Genomic DNA, 23,373 nt, shown 5'->3' on the forward strand with positions numbered 1-23,373 from the left:
ACAATTTACTCACAGGGCTATTGTTCCTTATTAAGGCTTAGGTAACAACACTCTGAAGTTAAGTCTAAGAGTCAGCTAAAATTGAGCTGTTTGAAATCCCTGCTATTATTTACAATTAGAAGTAGTATTTTGGAATTTCTAAATACCCAGAGAATATCAGTCCTTTAAATAAGATGTATAGTTCTTTTACTTAGTTACACATTTTAATGATATTTAAAGAAGATTTCACTGCAGCATAATTATATCAAGGGAAGAAGAGAAAATGCTTGGGCCTTGTGAGTCACTGGTAAAGGCCCAGAAGCAAAACAGTATAGAAAAGAAGTTAAAACAAAAATATCAACCATCCTTTTCCCCGGACTTGCTCTTTTGTGCCCTTCCAGGTTCCTTTTCCATTCTCTTTTCCACTTTGAACACAAAGTTTGCAGTGAAGTCACTAGTGGGACTTAAATTGCATAGTGTGCATAAAGCATTTAGTAACCTGCCTGCCACACAGTAAGTCCTGAGTAGCTGTTGGCTGTTAATTTGATTACGGCTGCAAGCACCCTAGTATTAAATTGCGTCCTTGGAGAGAAAACTGGAATTTGAGAAACCAAATATGGACTCATCAAACCTAAATATTTGATATTTGTGATCTAACTTTAGAATAATCAATACAATGGCACTAAATTATTCTTTACAGTTTGATAATCACTACATAATTTTCCAAATATAACTGGTTATGAATGAACCAGGAACATTCTAGAATATTTATAAATCCTTTTGGAGTACCATTTCCTGAATATGCATTTTCTTCCACACATCAAAATTAGTCTGAGAATCTGAATCTCCAGTCTATTCACATGAAAAACAAAGTTTTTCTTTTAAAGTATAACTTAGTTATGAATGATATATATATCTGGAGATAAGAGTTAAAAAATTAAAAACAAAAGGGTAAAGTGACTGAGGGAAGAGTCTGTTCTTAGGAAAGAACAGATTATGGACAATTCAGATTTCTTCTTTACTATTTTAAAAAATTCACTAGCACTTCAAAGAATCATCCGTGGTGATCATTAATCATGTTATTTTCTCTCCTTTATTAGAATATGAAGACTCTGCTGTAATTTCTTTGAGAAGCAAATTGTCAAATATATTATTCTTAATATAGTGAAGTACAGCAGCTGATTAGTAAGGGCAGTTGATACATATGAACAGATAACAGACCGAATATATGAAAGTTTATCAAGAAAATGAAGAGGCATGGGATGCCTGGGTGGCTCAGTTGGTTGGACGACTGCCTTCGGCTCAGGTCATGATCCTGGAGTCCCGGGATCGAGTCCCGCATCAGGCTCCCAGCTCCATGGGGAGTCTGCTTCTCTCTCTGACCTCCTCGTTCATGCTCTCTCTCACTGTCTCTCTCTCAAGTAAATAAATAAAATCTTTAAAAAAAAAAAAAAAAGAAAATGAAGAGGCATAAAAAATACATTACCATGTAGGATTGTCTTCTCCTCCCCAGGTTTCTCTTCTTCCTGTTTGCCTTTTTTCTGCCTCTTTGCTGTAATTTCATCCAATTCTTTTTGTTCTTCCTAAGGAAATTAAGGAGTGAACTTTGAAATGGATGTTCTGGAACCCCACTGTGCCCAAAGCTGCTTATAAATACTTTATACTGAGCTCCAATTTTGCATGAAACAATAACTGTTACGTATGTCTCCAGTGATAATAGTCTCAACTCTCTGACTGATTACAAATGACATGAAACACATAATGGGTACCAGTTAATACTTTTAAACTCATTTTATACAAAACCCACCTTTCTGGAACACCTAGAAACAAATTTATTGTAGTATGCTAATTATGTAAGCAAAAAAAAAGAAAAAACAAAGTAGCTAGAAAATCTGGTATTGGAAAGGAAACTCAATTTTTGTACACAATGCTGTTCTCCAGTAAACAGCTTTTACTAAGTCATAAGGATCTAAGCAACCACCACAGATTTGTGACACAGCTTTTATGGGAGGAGCAGTGCAAAACAGATGGTCTAATGTAAATAAAAAGCAGCACATGTATATGACTGAGATACATGGATAAAAGATACAGCTAGAATACAAGCTTCACGAGGACAGGATTTTCTTGATCTTGTCCACTGCTATATCCCTAAGACCTAGGACAGTCACTGGCTCATAGAGACAGTAGGATTAGGAGATGGAGAAGGACAGGTAGAGTTCTATGGTTTTACCTTATAAAACTTCATAGTATTATTATTTTTTCATATATAGATTATTCTTTGTTAAAATTTTTTTTGAAATTTTTTCAGTGTTCCAAGATTCATTGCTTATGCACCGCACCCAGTGCTCCATGCAATACATGCCCTCCTTAATACCCACCACCAGGCTCACGTATTCCTCCACTCCTTTCCTTTCCAAAACCCCCAGTCTATTTCTCAGAGTCCATAGTCTCTCATGCTTCATCTCCCCCTCCAATTTATCCCAATTCACTTTTCCTTCTCCTTCTCCTAATGTCCTCTATGTTATTCCTTATGCTCTACAGGTAAGTGAAACCATATGCTAATCGACTTTCTCTGCTTGACTTATTTCACTCAGCATAATCTCCAGTCCCGTCCATATGGATACAAAAGTTGGGTATTCATCCTTTCTGATGGCTGTGTAATACTCCATTGTATATATGGACCACATCTTCTTTATCCATTCATCTGTTGAAGGGCATCTTTGCTCTTTCCAGTTTGGCAATTGTGAACATTGCTGCTATGAACAATGGGGTACAGATGGCCCCTTTTTTTCACTACATCTGTATCTTTGGGGTAAATACCCAGTAGTGCAATTGCAGAGTCATATAGAAGCTCTATTTTTAATTTTTTGAGGAATCTCCACACTGTTTTCCAGAGTAGCTGCATCAACTTGCATTCCCACCAACAGTGTGAAAGGGTTCCCCTTTCTCCACATCCTCTCCAACACTTGCTGTTTACTGTTTTGTAAGTTTTGGCTGTTCTAACTGGTGTAAGGTGGTATCTCAATGTGGTTTTGATTTGAATCTCCCTGATGGCTAATGATAATGAACATTTTTTCATGTGTTTGTTAGCCACTTGTATGTCTTCTTTGGAGAAGTATCTGTTCATGTCTTCTGCCCATTTTTTGACATCAGCTTTTCTATAATTTTAGAATTGGTGGTGGGTTTTATTTGTTTGTTAAAATTTTCATAGCAGCTAACAAATAAAACTCACCACCAATTCTAAAACAATAGAAAGGCTGATTCTGTGGTTACTATTGGAGTACGTAGTATCAAGAGCAGCTACCAAGGTAGCTTAATAGCATTATCAATTTTTACTAAATTTAAATTATTAAAAATTGTTCAATGTTGTATTTTAATTAAAAATATAGAAGAAAATAAATCAGAAAAGGATAAATTAAAAATATTCCCAAGAAAAATAAGAAAATCTGACTCTATTTTTTCAACCACAGCAGAGAAATATTGATGAGTCCTCATTTGGTTCTCTAAAGAAATCTCAAGTTTATTAATACAGTTCTCTTTCACAGCATCTACCTGAACTGGCAATGAAAAACATCAGAACTTACTTCTGAGGGTTTGGCTACATCTTTTTCATCCACATATTTTGCCCATGGTCCCAAGAAACCATCAATATTAGATGCATCATTTTCTTTGAACTTTTTCCTCTTCTCTATCTTTTTCTGACCAGTTTCAAAAACGGTTAAACCTACATTAAAAAAAAATGGATATTTTCTAAAGAAACAGTAGCATATATATAATTTTTACTTTATGTGGTTAAAGAAAAGTGATTGTTCAAGTGACCAAAGATTCCTTAAAGAACAAAAAATAAAGTCTGTATGAATCTGCCAGGTATACTAACTCATGCCATACAAAGAGAAACTCAACCTTCTGGGAAGAGAAGCTTTCTACTACTGCAATGTTTTGAGAGTCCTAATATACTTAAAGAAAAGACCTGATTATATAATCCTACAAGGTACACAATCCTTTTTAATGAATCAAGGACCTAGATCAGTGGATTTTACCACTTTCTGAAAGGAATCCAGCAACTTAGTATCACTAAATAATGATAAAACTACTTTTTTGTTGTTGTTGTTTCAAGAGAGAGTGTATATACACGGACAGAGGGAGAGGGTGAGAGAGAATCTTTAACAGGCTCCATGCTCAGCGTGCAACCCAACATAGGGCTTGATCTCACGACCCTGAGATCATGACCTGGGCTGAAATCAAGAGTGGGGTGCTCAACCGACTGAACCACCCAGGTGCCCAGATAAGGCTACTTTTGAAAGCAAGAATAAATTAAAATTTATCATTTAAAAACTGAATTATAGTAAGGAATTAGTAACTTAAAAATTAACAATATATATATTAAGCAAGGTTTCACAAGAATCTGGTATTCTTCTAAGTGATCGAAATCTAAATTGGACTTCTCATACCATAAATCTTAGATTAAAAAGAAAACAGGAAAGAGGATGTTTCTGGTTGAGATTCTGATTTGATCACTAGGAGGCCGCAAGTTGCGTGTAGTCATTAAATTAGAAAAGAAAGGTTTATGGGAGTCATAATCACAATTTAACTGTTAACAGAAAATTTAACTACATAAAGACATGGCTTGTAGACGTCTAACTTATACAAAAAAGCTTGTCTATATTAATTCAAATGAGTTTCCTTTAGGTTGTGTGCTACAACAAAAGCTTGTCAAATTCTGTTTTAACAATAATATAGCTCATACACTGAAGGTTGCTGGATGATACAGGGTCTTCTAAGTAGAAGTATCCTCGTACAAGCAGCATATTCTTTTTTAAGATTTTATTTATTTGACAGACAGAGATCACAAGTAGGCAGAGAGGCAGGCAGAGGGGAGGGGAGGGGAGGGGAGCCTGATACAGGGCTTGATCCCAGGACCCTGAGATCATGACCTGAGCCGAAGGCAGAGGCTGAACCCAATGAGCACCCCCCAGCTGCCCAGCATATTCTTTTACTTATGAGCATATTTTATGGATAAGATTCCAGTGATGAGCTTTGTGACAAGTCAGCATTTAGAGTATGATACTTTGTCTTGTAAGTACAAAATGAATATGAGCACAGACACATATTCTAAAACATATTTGAACTTAGCCTTCAAAGCAACCCTAAGACAATCTCCATAGACAATATATAATAAAACTTGTTCGCTCTGTAAAAATGTAGCTTGACATCTGTGCTGAGAAATAAACTGCAAACATTTGCTACACATTAATTATAATTTATTGAATGATTTCTACATGGTTGGCACTGTGCCCAGTACTCATAACTACACAAATGATAGGTACCAACACCTTCCCTACAAGGTTGCATTCCTCATAAGTGGCAAAAACAAGCTTTAAACTATAATAGTTCTAAACTATATTGCTCTATATTACTTGTCTCAACTTAAAAATGAAATCAATCTAATAAAATACTAGTTTTTCCTACTGTCTCAGGTCAATCTGCAAGTCAGCAGTTGTATGTGTGTGTGTATATATACATATATTTGATATGAAATATTTCAAATAAATTTGAATAAATTACCTTGATTTTTTTCAGCTTCTTCTACTGAACCAATATATTTAGTAGACACTTGATGGTTATCTAATGAAGGGTCTAATGCATAACCTGTAAGGAAAAAGTCCATATTACTGATCCCATCATTGCCATTTAAAATTCATTTCCTTACATACAGATACACTCATCTCACGTTTTCCTTCCCAGATGCTGAAATGGTCTCTCAGCATCTCAGGATGGACCATGAAGGACTTCAGCTGAGTAAGAAGTATCTTCTAGAATAAATCTAGCATGCTGACCATACATTATTAACAGTCTCTCTGGCCAAGCCAACGTTAGTCTAATTTCTAAGATCTTACAAATATATGTACATCACACATTTGGAAGTTTAGAAACCATTCCTTTTTGGTTTTGATACTAGATAATACAGGGCTGTAGCTTATCAAATTATATAAACTATTAAATACTTTTAAAAAGAACAGAGTAAGAAGAATTATATAAAATCTAGCTATTATTTTGCAAATGCTATTCTCTGTAAAGACACCCGTTCCTCTCGGTTTTAAAATAATACATTTCTACTTCATAAATCATCATGTATGTTTCCTTGGTAAGAAAAGTAAGTATGAATATCAACTGGCATGTGAATAACTCCTTCAATAAGTGATGAAAGTATGTCGCTACTATCGATATAAAAGTAGTCTGCCATGGTGTCTGGGGACTTAATTAAGGAAAGAAAGTCTGTATTAACTCAAATCAATTTTTCTTAAGTGGGGGTGCTATAACATGATATATGTTTGGTAAAATTACTTCTAGTAATCAGCATATTTACAAAAGAGACCCAGTCACTAATCAGTTTATGGTCTATGACTCATGTGAATGATCACAAAATACATTAAAGTACTGGCCACTTTTTTAAGGGGTACATCCTAATGGATAAAGTTGACACTTTAATATTCCAGCTAAAGATTAAAGAGAACTTCCTTTGGGAAACAGAAAAAGATTTGTCATCGAACACACTTTCCAAATAAGCTAAGGATATAGGTAGGTATTCAACGCACCCTCATGATAGACTAGACTAGAACCAACCACCTGGCTATGAACTCAACTGCATGTAGTTTTTTTAGTATTAAAATATGTTCTTGGCCAGTGGAGAGTGCTTGATGGCAGAAAAGCAGCTTTGGAGTAAACTCTTTGAAATCACAGATCCAAATCCCATGAGTTACTTTATCTTTTGTCTCTTTGAGGTACAGAGCAGTCTTCTGTAAAGGCTTTTTTAAATGAGCTTTTATAAGGCTCATACAAAATTTAGACCAACATATCTGATGTTAAAAATCCCCATCTCAGTCATAAGAATTGATCTACAATGTAATTCTATCTTGGGAGAGATTTATGTCTATACAGATGACACTGTGTTATTTTTGTTTGGAGGGATGGATTGGGAGACAGAGAGGAAAGGGAGATCCCTGGCACTTCCTGTGATACCTACAGAAGCACCAATCCCCAGCTCATCTGGCCACAGCCTTGTTTCTGAGCACAGGAATTCATGCTCTCTTCCTTCTCCCCATCATCTACAGTAAAATAAATCTTTACTGCCAGTATCACCATGACTACTGCTACTGCCTCCCACCTCAGGTAGTTAAGGGACAACAATATTTTCCCTTCACAAATGAGAGAAGTTAAATATTTAGCTATATGCCCTACTAGAAGTCAGCTAGACACAGAAGAAGACACAATTCTAACACTACAGAATTTTAGTCCAATTAGTTTTCTAATATCCTATGTTTCAAGAAAGTGACTATGTCTGCATTTTAGTTCTGAGGTAGTCTCATCTATCTTGCTGAAGTTTATTTTCCTTACTATATTTTTAATATAGTTAATACCTACTTTCTTCCTTTGTAGTCTTATTTGAAATGGCTCTATTTCTTAAAATTTTTTATTTCAATTCAATTCAATTTTATTTAAATTCAATTCAATTCAAAGTACGCCAACAGAGTGTATTATTAGTTTCAGAGGTAGAATTCAGGTGATTCATCAGTTGCATCTACCGCCCAGCGCTCATTCCATCGTGTGCCCTCCTTAATGCCCATCCCCCAGTTACCCCATCCCCCACCCACCTCCCCATCCCAGCAACTCTCAGTTTGTTTCCTCAAGTTAAGAGTGTCCAATAATACCACTTTTATTATTAGATCTGAGAAAAACAATCCGCAAAGAATGGTCACAAATACAGGGAAAAACCTTCAACCTCACTAGTGGTCCAAATGAAACAAATTAAAGAGATTAAATATTACATATTTTTGTTATCATACAAATAAAGGAAAAACGATCAACCAGATCTTGGGTAAAGAGAAAGAGGGCTTGCACAGGACTTGCACATGGTGGTGGCCATGTAAGGTGGGAGAATTCTTTTGACAAGATGTAACAAAACCTTCAAAAACATTTATATTCAGTTAACATGCAGGAAACCGTAACACCACCACTTGGACCATGTTTGCTGGCTCCTGCCACCATTCCAACCCTTGCCTCTGGTGCACAAGAAAGATCCAGAACCATGACCGACTCCAAGTATTTCACAATTGATAAACATGGAGAAATCTTTGAATTTGAAGGCTGAACTCAACAATGAAAAGAGGAAGGGGGCTGTGAAGAAAGTGACTGCTACCGTGGCTGTGGGGAAGGATGTCAGCTCTCTCTTTCCAGATGGAAACTGACAACTGGAATTAAAGAAGCTTGGGTATCTCTGTTTGATGAACTATGCCACGAGTCAGCCAGACATGGCCATCATGGCTATCAACGGCTTTGTGAAGGACCGTGAAGATCCCAGTCCTCTCATTTGGGCCTTGGCCATCAGGACTGTGGGAGTGCATCTGGGTGGACAAGGTAACGGATGATCTCTGTGAACCCCTCTGCAAATGCTTGGTGGAGGAGGAAGCTATCCCTGTGTGTGGAAAACAGCAGCACTCTGTGTGGCAAAGCTCCATGATATCAATGCCCAAATGGCGGAAGATCATTTCGAGATTCTCTGTGGGATCTCAGAGCAGATTCAAACCCAACTGGCTAATGCTGTAGGAGCATGCTCTAAAATCAGCGAATCTTGCCCAAACAGCAACCTACTTAATCTGAACCAAAGAACATTAATCAGCTGCTGACAGCCCTGAATGAGTGGGCTGGATGGGCTCAGATTTTCATCTTGGACCTTCTGTCTCATTACAACCCTAAAGATGAGCGCCAGGCTCAGAGCACCTGTGAGCCTGTAACTCACTAGCGGTTTCTTGCCAACTGAACCGCGGAGCTTTCAGCAGTAAGAGTCCTAGTGAAGTTTCTAGAGTTGTTATTCAAGGACTGGGAATACTGCAATATGCTGCTGAAGGAACTGCCCCTGTGCTTGTCACTGTGCTGCCCAGGGAGCCGGAGGTATAGTATGTTACCCTGAAGAGTATCAGTGTAATTTTCCAGAAAGGCCCCAAATCTTGAAGCAGAAAATCGAAGTCTTCTTTGTGAACTACAGTGATCCCATCTATTCTAAACTAGAGCAGTTGGACATTGTGATTCGTTTGGTGTTCCGAGCCAACACCGCTCAGGTTCTGGCAGAATTAGAGGAATACACCACAGAGGTGGATGCTGGCTTTGCTTGTGAAGCTGTGCAGGCTACTGGCCGGTGAGCCATCAAAGTGAGCTATCTGCAGGGTGCTGTGTGTGCACGCTGTTTGAGCTCCTCCAGACCAGAGGAAATTATGTGATCCAAGAGGTAACTGTTGTTATCAGGGAGAGCTTTCACAAATATGCATCAAGTAGGAAAGCACCATGTCACTCGGTCTGAGAACTTAGACTCGCTGGATGCACCAGACGCTCGAGCAGCTATGATCTGGACTGGGGGAGAACATGCGGAGAGAACGGACAGTGCTTCAAGTCACTGGAGAGCTTTCTGGAGGGTTTTCCCGACGAAAGCCCAGGTGTAGCTCATTCTTCTTACTGCCTTCGTGAAACTGTTTCTCAAGAAACCATGAGAAACACAGGAGCTGCCATAGTGAGTCTTGAGTTTGGCAACACAGGATTCTGCTAATTCTGACTTTCGAGGCTGGGGCTGGATTTATTGGTTCCTTTTCTCAACAGACCCTGTCACAGCCAGAGAAGCAATCTTGTTTGAGAAGCCACTGGTGTCTGAGGAGGCAGATCTTAGTAAGATCAACTCTGCTGGAGGGACTAATCTGCCACATGGGTTCTTTGGCCTCCATGTACCATAGCCACCCAATACTTTTATAGAAGGGAGTCATGCAATCCAACACAAACACTCACCAGTACAACATGGGAGCACTGATACAGGTGACAGCCCTTCCCACACCACCACTGCCACCAACCTAAAACAGGCTCAGGTTAGCCGCTCCCAAGGTGACCTTCTAGGAGACCTTTTAAACCATGACCTTGGCCCCCAGTCAATGTGCTACTGGCGTCCTCCATTCAGATGGGAGCAGTGGGTCTCTTGGGAGGAGGACTAGATGGTCTGGTGAGACAATCCTTTGTCCCTTCATCAGTGCCTGCAAACTTTGCTCCTTTACCTACTCCTACTGTGGTCAGCAGTGGTCTGAATGACCTGCCTGAACTCTCTATGGGGATAGGCATGGCACCTGGTGAATGTCTGGCTGCCTGTAGTAAAAGCTAAAGGCCTGGAGATCTCTGGAACATTAAGTCACTGCAAATGGCACATCTATATGGAAATGAACTTCACCAACAAAGCTCTCTAGCACATGACAGACTCTGCAGTCCAGTTTAACAAGAATAGCTTTGGGGTCACCCCAAGCACTCCTTTGACCCTCCATGCATCAGTGATGCCAAACCACAGCATTGATGTCTCCCTGATTCTCAACACCTTGGGCCCAGCCATGAATATGGAACCTATGAATAAACTGCAGATAGCTGTGAAAAGTAATACTGATGTCTTCTCATCCCACTCAATGTACTTTCTGTAGAAGATGGCAAAATGCAGCACCAGGTCTTCCTTGCAACGTGGAAGGATATTCCCGAAGAAAATGAGCTTCAGTTTCAGATTAAGAAATGTCATTTAAATGCTGACACTGCTTCTCAACAAATTGCAAAACAACAGTGTTTATAACTATTGCCAAGAGGAATGTGGAAGGGCAGGACATGCTGTACCAATCCCTGAAGCTCACTAATGGCATTTGGATTTTGGCTGAGCTATACAGACAGCCAGGAAGCCCAAATTATATGCTGTCACTAAGTGTAGAGCTCCTGAAGTCTCTCAGTACATCTATCAGGCCTACGACAGCATTTCTGAAAAATGAACAGACCGGTCTGGTGCCCTCTGGCCCCCCTGTGATTGGTACAAACCAAGAACTCTTATCTGAAAATACTAAGAAATTGTATTACTGCGTAAAATTTGAACCCCCAAAACACTGAGGCCACCCACCAAGGCAGTGACCAGTCTAACCTGTGCTAACACTAAGGCACAATCTGTTGGATAGTTTTAGCTTTCATTTTTTAAGTCTTTAACTCACTAAATAGTTCAATCTGTGTTTTAGCCCACCACTCCCTAATGGGAGAGGCAAAAACCACTGGCTATTTAAAACAAAAAACAAAAAACAAAACAGGCCTATTTTTGAAACCAGGTCTAAAGCCAACTGAGTAGTTTTTTCTTTTTTTCTTTTATATTTATTTGACCCACAGAGTGAGTGAGCATATGCAGGTGGGGTAGCAGACAGGAGAGGGAGAAGCAGGCTTCCTGCTGAGCAAGGAGCCTAATGCCAGGCTCTATACCAGGACCCTGGGATCATGACCTGAGCCCAAGGCAATCCCTTAACCAACTAAGCCACCCAGGAGCCCCAAACTGAGTAGTTTTAAATGCTTATTCTTACTATAGGATAATTTAAGAAAGAAAATAGATATCAGATAAACTTAAGCCTTTTCTTTTCTGTTTTGTTTTAAAGTAGTCATAGCTCTCTAAATTATTGCTTAAGTCCTTTACAAGCAAAGTCTTTAAAAGTCTGTTTCATTATAGACTAATATAACAAACTCATGATTCAATAAAGTTGATTTTTGTGTGCCTCATATATACTTGATATTTACATGTGATCCCTCTCTAAGTTACTCTGTACTATAATCATTCTATACTGAAAAATTTGTCTTACCTTTTTATTGGTGTTCTATTATAAGCATTTTCTAGTGTTAATATGTAATCTCAGTTCGTCATTTTTAAGCACTATGTCGTGACTGTACCATAATTTACATAATTATTCTTATGTTGGAAAGTTACTTTTTTTCTAATTTTTAGAGAATAATGTAAACTGATTCACTGTAAAGTAGTTTAAAGTTTTAGTACAGATAGTCTTAGTGATTTATCACAATATAGTCTTGGAAATTGGTTGTAAAGATTGTCATATTTCATTGATCATATTTCACCATGACAAAGTTATAATTGACAGTGTGCCAAAAGCTAAGACTATGTACCTCTGAAATCACCTAGAAGGGTTGGACACTTCCAGTCCAAAAAATGGTTATCCTGCATTGTACGCATCACAATGCGTTATAAAGACCATCTTCTTTTAAAGGAGATTCCCAATCTTGTGTGCATGTTAACTTTCTTAAATTTTACCACTGATAGGATATGATTATTCTACACAATGAATCTGTAGCCATTCTATTTCCTGATGTCCTTTAGTGAACAAAAGAAAACATTTCAGAGATAAGATCTGAGAATAAATAAAGTCCATCACTAAATAACACGATAAAAAGAGTGTGCCAAAAAAACAAATAATCTGATGAAAAATGGGCAGAAGACATGAACAGACGTTTCTCCAAAGACGACATCCAGATGGCCAACAGACACATGGAGACATGCCTGACATCACTAATCAACAGGGAAATGCAAATCAAAACCACAATGAGTATCACGTCACACCTGTCAGAATGGCTAAAATCAAAAACACAAGAAACAACTGGGGTTGGCAAGGATCCAGAAAAAAAGGAACCATTATGCACCACTGGTGGGAATATAAACTGGTGCAGCGCCTATGGAAAACAGTAGGGAGGTTCCTCAAAAAGTTAAAAATAGAATTACCATAGGATCCAGTAATTCTACTACTATTTACCCAAAGAATATGAAAACAGTAATTCAAAAAGATATATGTAACCCTATGTTTATTGCAGCATTATTTACAATAGGCAAGTTACGGAAGCTGGCCAAGGTCCATTGGCGGATAATGGATAAAGAAGATGTAATACATATGCACTGGACTATTACTCAGCCATAAAAGACAATGAAATCTTCCTATATGCAGCAACGTGGATGGATCTAGGGGGTATAAAGTCAAGTGAAATAGGCCAGTCAGAGAAAGACAAATACCATATGATTTCACTCATATGCAGAATTTAAGAAATAAATGACCAAAGAAGAGACAAAGCAAAAAACAGACTCTCAACTAGAGGAAACAAACTGGTGGTTACCAGGAGGGAGGGAGGTGGGGGAATGGGAGAGATAGGTGAAGGACATTAAGAGTACACTTATCATGATGAGCACTGAGTAATGTACAGAACTGTTGAATCACTATACTGTATATACTATACTGCAAATTAATATAACGTTGCATGTTCACTATACTGGAATTAAAAATAAAAGTAACCTCTTAACACTATCTGGTCATTTACCAACTTCAACAGCAATCTGCATATGATGGGCATTCAATAACAAGTGTTCATTATCAAGTACAACAGAGAATATTCTGTTTTTAAGGCCATAGAATATTTCTAGTACTCAGAAATAACAGCATATATAGAATGATAGCTAAAAACATGAGTTCATCTTCCCATTTGTATAAATATAGATGCATTTAAGGAAATACACTACCTTAAAAGGAAACTGGATTAGTAAATTTAAAAAGAAGATAAAACAGATTATTCACACAAAAGTGTGTCAAACTGGAAACTGTAAATCTTAATCACCTTACCGTATGTGGCAAACGTTCTTCTTTGCTGTTCAAACATAAAGTCATTGATATGAGCTGGTTCAGCATATCCAGAAAGCATATTCCTAGGGGCAGCCATTTGCTGTGTCCTAAAGGGATTTTCTGGTCCAAACTGCAATGTTATAAGAAAAAAAATAAACTTAAGTTCTGATATATAAAGCTAAAATTACTAGAATTATTCTACAATATATTATCAACTCTAAATCATTAGGGGCTATTGGGGGATATACTGGGTTCCTATTGAGGAACATGTTCCCCACACATGGTTCGGTGCAGCGGGGCAATGAGTGATTAGCACTGTCTGTCAGCCCCTAGGTCAGAAAGAGAGGAATCCAGCTCTCCTAAGTCTATGGGGGTGGGGGTGGGGGCTATTTAAATTTAAATTAAGTAAATTAAATTAAGTACAAATTCAGTTCCTCAGTCACACTAGCCAAACTAAGACTTCAAGAGTCACATGTGGTTATTGGCTAATACATTTCCACCATTGCAGGAAGTTCTATTTGACAGTGCTGCTCTTGATAATTGAAAGTAACTATTTTTGTCTAAATCCTGATTTGGGATTTTTTTGTGGTGACTTTTTTTTTTTTTTTTAATTTGTAAAGATGATTTTTGGTGACTTTATTTCAATAATGGCACCATGATGTAATTTTAAAAGATACATGTTTCTTCTCCACTAGATTATGAGTTCCTCAAAAGTAGAGACTTAAAATCTTCAATATTTACCATAATGCCTGGCATATAGAAAGCACTAATGAAGTAAAGATTACTCAGAATCCCACTGGGGGCAGAGTATAGGAAATAGAAAATAAAAGTAAAATGCTTGAAAAAGTCCCCAGAAAAGACATTATAAATGAAAATAAAATTTCTCTACTGTGAAAAGCCACACTAACAAGTCTTATACAAATTAGTACATTATTCTCTGTTTGGTTTATAAATGCTTCCACAACGGTTTCTAAATGTTACTTACTTTGATCTATAAAAGATCTATAAAAAGCCTATAAAAAACACACAAAACTGACTTCCAGTTTTTTAAAAAATCCTGGAAAGTTAAAGCAGTATTCTCCTTTTCATGTTAGAAATGAAGGAAAAAAACTTCCCACTTTGGAAATTGTGGAATTAGACAAGGTATTTTTATTTGAGCTCTGTAGGTATATTTTATCTGTCCTCATGTCAGGAGTTTTAGTCTTAATTGGTAGAACCAGGTTAGAAGAAACCCTAGTCTAGGATTCCACTGCATTGTAACATTCTTTAAATGTCAATCATAGTAGCTTTTTAAAAAATTGGGTAAAAAAGTACCAGATTATATCAAGCACTATTAATTTAAAAATATTTATTTAATGGTAATGGAAAAATCCAACTTTGTATTTTTTTTTAAGATTTTATTTATTTATTTGAGAGAGAGGGAGAGAGAGGGAAAAGTGCAAAGGGAGAGTGAGAGGGAGAAGCAGACTCCCAGCTGAGCGGAGAGCCTGACATGGGACTCAATCCCAGGACCCTGAGATCATAACCCAAGCCACAGGCAGATGCTTAACAGACTAAGCCACCCAGGCATCCCTGTATTTTCTTTTTAAATGAAGAATAAAGTGAACTTCCCACTTTGGAAATTGTGGAATTAGACAAGGTATTTTTATTTGAGCTCTGTAGGTATATTGTCATGATGAAGTATTTCGAAGTTAGAACATCTTTAGTCACTACCATTAGAAACCACCTTTCCTATGATTCATTTCAAAGAGCCATAAATATAACTTATTGATCCTCTCTTAAGCAGAATGCTGCCTTCTCCAGATACCAACATTATATTATGCACAAAAATCTGAAATTAATTGTTACATGTGCCTTATGGTTTTTTGCTTCAGAAGAAAATAAATTACTATAATACTTTTATATTGACAGCTTCGACTTCTATATTTAAAATGATTCAATTTAAAAATATCCAATTTTCATTAACTTTCATTACTATTTATTCTGAATTATAAACTTTCACTACTATTTATTCTGAATTATAATAAAGGACAGTGCTAAGACTTCATAGCCCACATTAGTCCCTCCTTGCTGCTGGGCGGAAATGTAGGGGAGAAAAACACTTAGACTGCTGAATGCTGGCAATTACAGTCACTTCTTCAGTCATGAAATTTATTACAAATTTATTACATTTTACAGATATTTAAGCTGTGACAACAAAAAGATCTTCTAAGGGGAAGCTGGGTTGGGGGAGGATCTCCGTACTTTTGGCTCACCTTAACTGCCTGGTTACCAGCAGCTATTGGAACTGATCTCAGAGACATTAAATAAACGCCAACAAAGAAAGGGAGAGAATGTTACTCAGCAGAACTCAGCTCTTCCGAATTACTTAAAAATTATGTGTCCCAGATGTTCCTGGTCTCTGTGAATATGCACTTTTTAAAATTCTGGGTTAACCATTAAAAAACAAAACAAAGCATAGGAGTGCCTAGCTGACTCAGTAAATCATGCGACATTTGATCTTAGGGTTGTAAGTCTGAGCCCCATTTTGGGTGCAGAGATTACATAAAAATAAATATTTAAAAAAAATAAAAACAAAGCCTATAAAAAACACACAAAGCTGACTTTCAGTTTTTTTAAACTGCTGGTAATTAACTAAGTTTAAAGTAAATTTGCATTCAAGGGATTTTAAAAATACATATTTAAGTTAATTAGCTATGAGTATTTAACAGTTTTTAGTTAAGACCATACTGCAATACACCACAGTCAATTATAATCTTAATCTCCCATATAAAATATACGTATTTAAGTTTCATAATTCAGACTCAGGATATTCCTGAGTCTGAATGAGTATGTTTACATCTTTCACCTGAGTGAAGTAGTGATTTATTTATAAAGTAGGAGGAAAGCATTTTATTTATTTGACAGAAGGAGAGAGACAGTGAGAGAGGGAACAAAAGCAGGGGGAGTGGGAGAGGGAGAAGCAGGCTTCCTGTGGAGCCTGTGCTCAATCCTAGCACCCTAGGATCATGACCTGAGCCAAAGGCAGATGCTTAAGTGATTTAAGCGTCCAGAGAAAAGCATTTTTTAAAAAAACTCACTTATTTGTGTATTTGAGAGAGAGTGAGGGCATGCGTGTGTGGGGAGAAGGGCAAAGGGAGAGAATCCCAAGCAGATCCCCCACGGTTCGTGGAGCCCCACACAGATCCCACGGCCGCTGACATCACGACCCATGCTGAAACCAAGAGTCCAAGGCTCAACCGACTGAGCCACCCAGGGACCCTGAGGAAAGCATTTTTAATTTGTTAAGACACTGGTAGATAAATCTAAGAAACCTGTGTATTGTAAAGCTGTGGCTCTCAAAAGTCTTCAGAAGGTAGAATGCTTGAGGGTCAGTGTCTTAGTAGTAAAACATTAGAGGAATTAAGAAAACTTACACTGGTAAAAACTGACTGTATGAAATCATAATAATAAGTTTACATATAGAATGCCTCCCCCAAGTTACTAAACTAATAGTCATATAATACTTAGATTGCTGGTAAGTTTTTCATTAATATTTATTGTAGTCATCAGTGTTTAAATACTTATAAACAGACTTTAAATAAGAAGGGCCTTTTGATAACTTAATTATTTTCCACAAATTTGGAAACGATCACCACCATTCAATTTTATTGGCAGAACACCTTGATCTTTTAAGACATAAGAGCACAGTTTAAATATTATTAATATAAGAATATTTTATTAGTGTGGGTTTTATGACCTTGGGCCTCAGTTTCCTCATCTACAAAATAAAAGAACTGAACTATCTGATTTCTAAAGTTCACTCTAACATTAGTATTTACAACAGCCCTCTGGCCAAAAAAAAAAAAAAAAATCTCTGGCCAGATTTTTAACAAAAAATAAGATTTTTTTCTTTCAATTTTGGTATTTTTTTCCATTCCTAAAAGTACTATTATTTTAAATCTGAAAATCTCCCTGAGGCTTATGGGTTTTATATGAGTCTACAAAAGCTGGCAAATACACATTTCTCTAAGTAAATCCAAAAAGGATGGAGTGAAAGGAAGAAAAGCAGTGGACTAAAACAATGGCTAGTATCCTTCAAGTTCTGTCTGTAATTTGAGAAAGCTTATCTGGATACTAAGTTAGACCATTTTGGAAAAGTCCTTGGTTGGGAGGGAAAAACATATTTTATAAAATGAAATAGTCAATTCAGTTAATTTACTGAACTGGCAAAGTCAAAGTACGTGCATAGCGGTGTGACATGTAAACCCCGTAACAGTCTGCAAACTGCTCTTCCAGACACAGAGCAATCGTTAGGAGTGACATGAACTCACATTCTCAAATATGTTACTGAGACATGGTTTCCTCAAAACAAAACAGGTATTAGAATACTTATTGCACAGGATTATTGTGAAGACTAAAAGAGATAAGGTACACAAATACATAAATTCCTCCGTATGCTACCTGGTATACAGTAATAAATGACAGTTTCATTTTATTAGTTTCTGTTCCTGTTCTTTTCCATCATGCAAACCCTTAATCAAATTAGCCTTCCTACAAATTCAGCTCTGATTATGCCACTCTTTAATAAGAATTTTAAAAATCTATTTATCACCTATTTTTTTTAAAAGATTTTATTTATTTATTTGACAGAGAGTGTGATCACAAGTAGGCAGAGAGGCAGGCCGAGGGAGAGGGGGAAGCAGGCTCCCTGCTGAGCAGAGCCAGATGTGGGGACCCTGGGATCATGACCAGAGCCTAAGGCAGAGGCTTTAACCCACTGAACTACCCAGGTGCCCCAATATTCCTTATTTTAAATAGTTCTTCCTCTGTGCAACTTTTTCTTATCTTCACAATCAGATACAATCTCTCCCTTAACTTGAATACCACTTCAGGCATATACAAAACAGTCTGGTCTCTATCTTTTTTTAAAAACAACACTGAACGTATCATCTCTGGTAAACAGTAGCTTGAGGAGAAGGACTGTATCTTTTTTCCAACAATGGATTCTCAACATATGGGAACGTGAATTTCATCAAGCAAAGTTCCTGCTAACACCTTTCCACACTTTGTCAAATTATACAGATCCTAGTCATAAAATTCAAAGGTAGTAAGCTCATTTAGCAACCAGGAAAAATAGTAATGTTTTTCTCATTTGACCACCTCATCTTTCTTTTCTTAAACTGATGACAAGCATTAGTGTTCTAACATAAATTAATTTATATTTTGAATGCGAGGCTCCCTAACATGAGAAAAAAAACTCAGAATACTAAAAGGATTGGTAATCTCACAAAGAGGATGATAGGCCTAATGCCACACCAGTATCACCAAAAAAATCTTAAATCTCCTAAATTTCAAAAACTCTAGTCACACAGCAATATATTGGTTATGCAAAAGTCTAAAAATGGAAGAGAAAGAGACTTCATATAAAATGCACTGACATGAGAATGTCACACACCACACTACTTCCAAATTTTCTTTTTCTGCATTTAGTGGCCCTATTTTATGTAGGCACTTTTCATTTGAAAAATCACGAAGCATATATGTAATATACAACCTTTCGTCACTGTGCCAGCTAAAATGGTACCAAGGGTTATGAAACAGTCCATAGGTTCAGCAGGCTAGAAGGATTTAAGAAAAATAAAATAAGATTTAAAATGTGCTGCAGTACGAGAAAGAGATCTCTGCTTACTAGACACCCTGGGAACTGCCGGAGCCCTGTCTAAATACTACCACTGACATCGTTGGCCATATTCTAAGTAACTACAGAAACCTGAGCAGGCAAATTATACAGAACAGCTTTATGACTCTGCTTTATCAAAAAAAAAAAAAAAAAAAGGACAAGTGACTACAAGCCAGAAAACCAAAAAATTAAAAAGTACCTCTTTATCCAATTGCAATAACATATGACCCCATACCCCATTTTTAAAGTATTTCTTAAAGACCCTACTACTGAAGGCCTATTTTGTTTTATAATGACCATTTTTTGGCATCTCTATTTCTCAATCAGGCCTTCTTTCCTTTATAAAAATGAAATAGCTAGGAATTTATTTTTTTACACTAAGACTTTCCTAAATGGACAATTTTCACTGTTTTTTGGCCTTTCTTCCTTCCTCATTTTCTTTATGCTTCCATCACCATTTATCACCATCATTTTCACCATCACCATCATCTTCATCATCACCACCATCATTATCATCACCATCATAAGATATCTTACCCAGAGCAGGCAATACACACTGTGACCACTACCGAGCAGCAAACACGTTAGCATGGCATTTCTTCCCAGCATTTAGCACAGGACCATTTGTAACCAGATGTTTCACAACACACTACGCACTGATGATGCTAATAATAAATTCTTTTTCCCTTATGGGCAATTTGTAATACTCCCTAAACAAAACTGAGGAAGATGTTAACTACATTCTTGTCTAAGAATCAGATATTTTAAAATTTCTTTTTTCGAAAGGCACTGTTCCATTCTGTCAGATGTTGTATGTTGGTAGATGAACAGTAGTGGATTTTTAAAAGTACATTTTCTTGGGGCGCCTGGGTGGCTCAGTGGGTTAAGCCGCTGCCTTCCACTTGGGTCATGATCTCAGGGTCCTGGGATCAAGCCCCGAATCGGGCTCTCTGCTCAGCAGGGAGCCTGCTTCCCCCTCTCTCTCTGCCTGCCTCTCTGCTTACTTGTGATCTCTCTCTCTGTCAAATAAATAAATAAAATCTTTTTTTTTTAAAGTACATTTTTCTTTTCCTTTTATTTAAAAACTGAGATATAACTGGCATATAATAGGACATATTTTTTCAAAATTTAAATAGCATACTCTCTTGAGAAAACTCTGAAAAATTCACCAACTGTTTATCTACTTATGTATAATTCAAATGCTTTAGCAAAAGGCCGAATCTTGAATAGAATGTCTTCTTACTTCAGGAGCAAACATGGTCTCATAGGTAGGATTATACTGAACTTCTTTGACAGCAGGGTCAAGGTGAACTCCAGTCTCCAAATCTTCCTAAAAGAAAACCAAACGAACATTAAAGATCTGACAAGTAATCATTTTATTCTGGAAACTATATTAAGGTCACACTAGCTATTTTAATACCAATTTTATGATTATTGTACTAACACCATATGATTAATAACTCTAATACTCAAAGACTAATAAAATTAATGTATGTACGTTTAAAGGTTAGAATGCATAACAATATTTTTTTCCTTCCAAAATGCTGATTTGGGGCACCTGGGTGGCTCAGTGGGTTAAGCCGCTGCCTTCGGCTTGGGTCATGATCTCAGGGTCCTGGGATCGAGTCCCGCATTGGGCTCTCTGCTCAGCAGGGAGCCTGCTTCCTCCTCTCTCTCTCTCTGCCTGCCTCTCTGCCTACTTGTGATCTCTGTCAAATAAATAAATAAAATCTTTAAAAAAAAAATGCTGATTTTATCCCACCTGAACAAATTAAAAATTTCTAAATAGGCTAATAAGCTACTCAAAGCTTTAAATTAAGAGAGCCCAAGTCCTCTTTTTTATGAATTCAAAAGACCTAACCTCTGGTTCCAAATTCAGGACAACTACTTCCTTATTCAGCAAACCTGAATGGCACAGGTTCTGGGCTACAGAAGTTGTCAGGGCCCTAATATTCTAAATCTATATCTTACATTCTATGCCAATGTTTCAACCTTCTGAAATTCACCCCCCAGTTTAATGAACATAAAAATCTCCTGTCCACTACAGAATCACTGGTGATCTCTATTTTGTGTAACTACACCACCTGCTATAAATATAATAAATTCCAAATTGGTATCTCTAGCCTGGGCCTCTGCTCTGAATTCTAAAGACTTGTGTATTTAACTTTTAGCTTGACATCTTTTCTCCCAGGATGCCTAACAGACATCTCAAATTTGCTATATCTCACTTCCCGTTCCCCCCTTCTCCAGTGCCTTCATCCAGCCTTACATTTGCTTACGCAGAAACTCCCAGAGCTATCCTCGCTGCCTCTATCTTTCCTGTTGTATCTCCAATCCATCAGCAAAGCCTCTACCTTCTACATACATCCAAAGTTCAACCACTTCTCAAGTCCTCTTTCATGGTCATCTCACAGTCTAATTTACCATCTCACACCTGATTACCAGGATCCCTGCTTTACTCTTGTCCACCCACAGCTTCACTTCACGCAGGAAGCTGTGTGACTTTAAAATATTGTATTATGTCTGGGTTATGAACATTGGGGAGGATATGTGATATGGTGAGTGCTGAGAAGTGTGTAAGCCTGACGATTCACAGACCTGTACCCCTGGGGCAAATAATACATTATATGGTAATAAAAATAATTAATAAAAAATATCCTAATAATATCCTGTTCTAAACCCTCGAGTAAACTTCTCCACTCAGAGTAAAAGCCTAATGAAGGCCAAAGGCTCATTATCAGTTGTTCTCAGAGAGTAAGTATGGCTCCCTGGGGAGTGCTATAGGGGATTTTATCTTCCTTTATTGTCCTGCCTGAGTATTTACATATTAAAAACATGTTATTCGTACATGTTTAATTCACATATGAAGCAGGCTATATATATTTTTCCTTTAATTAGGGAAGTCAAGTTATATTTTGAAAATTTTAAGGAAGTTACATATCATCTCTGAATTACATTACGGTCAAGTAGAATTACAGAACTGCTATTACAAAATGAGGATGTTTGAATCTATCTGGTTGAGAATTAGCCTCCTCTTCTGAGATTTCAGAATGATCGCCCCCTGTGAAACTTGCCCCCACAAACTTCCATCTTCACGAAGTGCTGTGCCAGTCAGTGCTCATTAACTCAGGCCTCACTGGCTCACTTGCTATTCCTAGAATTCACCAAAGGTTGATCCTGCCTCAAGGTCTCTGCATATACTATTTCCTTTTCCTGGAATGTTCTTTCCCTACATAGCCACATGATTGCTTTCTGTCCTTTATCAGGTCTCAGTTTTTCTACTTTCCTCTTACCTTGTTTTATTTTTGTCCATTATATTTATCATCATCCACCACAGATGTACTCACTGTCTACATCCCTTACTAAAGATTGGATTTCAAATGCACACATGTATCCTCGACCCCTAGAATCAACCCTACCATATCACCTTCTTTATTCTGTTGGCCTTTTGCTAATGTAACATACATCTGTCTACATAATACAAAACACAATTCAAAGCAATATCAAATAATTTTTTTAAAAGGTGAGATATCATGAAGTTGATAGTGATGGTGGAGAAGAAGCAATGTCACTGACCAGTGAAGACCTGGTAGACTCAGAACAACGAATGACCAAAGACTAGAAAACAACAACAGAAAATAGTACTAGAGGCACACAGTGAGTATTCCAAAATTTTACCATTTGTAAACCATCCATCACCCAAAGCAGGCAACTTAATTTCTCTACTTCTCAAAGATAGGGTTCCTCAGGTATGACTCCCTTGGACTTCCATCCTCTCTAGTTTTAGAACTGTCCATATTTTTACCTTATCTTTTCTGTCTCAGGACTTCAATCTCCTCCTCAAATTTTTATCTGCAACCTTGACCACAATCCTGGCCTCTGGATCCATATTATCTAACTGCCCATTGAACTACATGAGATATGGATGTTCTACCACATCAAACACTTTGCTATGTCTCATTCCATGACTCCACCTTTACTCAATAACAAATAAGGCACTGAGTCTTACTGATTCTATCTCTGAAATAGTTCTCCAGCAACCCTACTTCTACTGGCCTTCTCATCCTTGTCCCCATTATCCGAGTAAAGACTGCATCATATCTTGTCTCATCCATTATAATACCTCCTTATCTGGTAGTACACTCCCACCTTTGCCTTATTAGATAAATCTCTGATTTTTAAAAATATCAAGCACTTCCACCCTAGCTGTGCTATTGGCGATATTAATGTCTTTGTTTC

The 23,373-nt window shown here is 37.3% G+C and overlaps 1 protein-coding gene and 1 pseudogene across 1 annotated transcript in view; one reads left to right on the plus strand and one right to left on the minus strand.

The window, feature by feature from the left end:
• CDC40 (cell division cycle 40) overlaps positions 1–23,373 on the minus strand; it is a 49,967-nt gene that overhangs the window by 18,479 nt on the left and 8,115 nt on the right. Inside the window, exons 2-6 of the mRNA XM_059176862.1 lie at positions 20,378–20,464; positions 13,473–13,602; positions 5,545–5,628; positions 3,564–3,703; positions 1,466–1,562 (exon numbers count right to left, since the gene is read on the minus strand). Of these exons, the coding sequence (XP_059032845.1) occupies positions 1,466–1,562; positions 3,564–3,703; positions 5,545–5,628; positions 13,473–13,602; positions 20,378–20,464 (538 nt within the window). The remainder of the gene's footprint in view (positions 1–1,465; positions 1,563–3,563; positions 3,704–5,544; positions 5,629–13,472; positions 13,603–20,377; positions 20,465–23,373) is intronic.
• LOC131833254 (AP-2 complex subunit beta-like) lies at positions 8,066–10,814 on the plus strand (annotated as a pseudogene).

Source organism: Mustela lutreola, chromosome 6 (assembly GCF_030435805.1).
Source record: "Mustela lutreola isolate mMusLut2 chromosome 6, mMusLut2.pri, whole genome shotgun sequence".
NCBI classification, from domain to species: Eukaryota; Metazoa; Chordata; class Mammalia; order Carnivora; family Mustelidae; genus Mustela; species Mustela lutreola.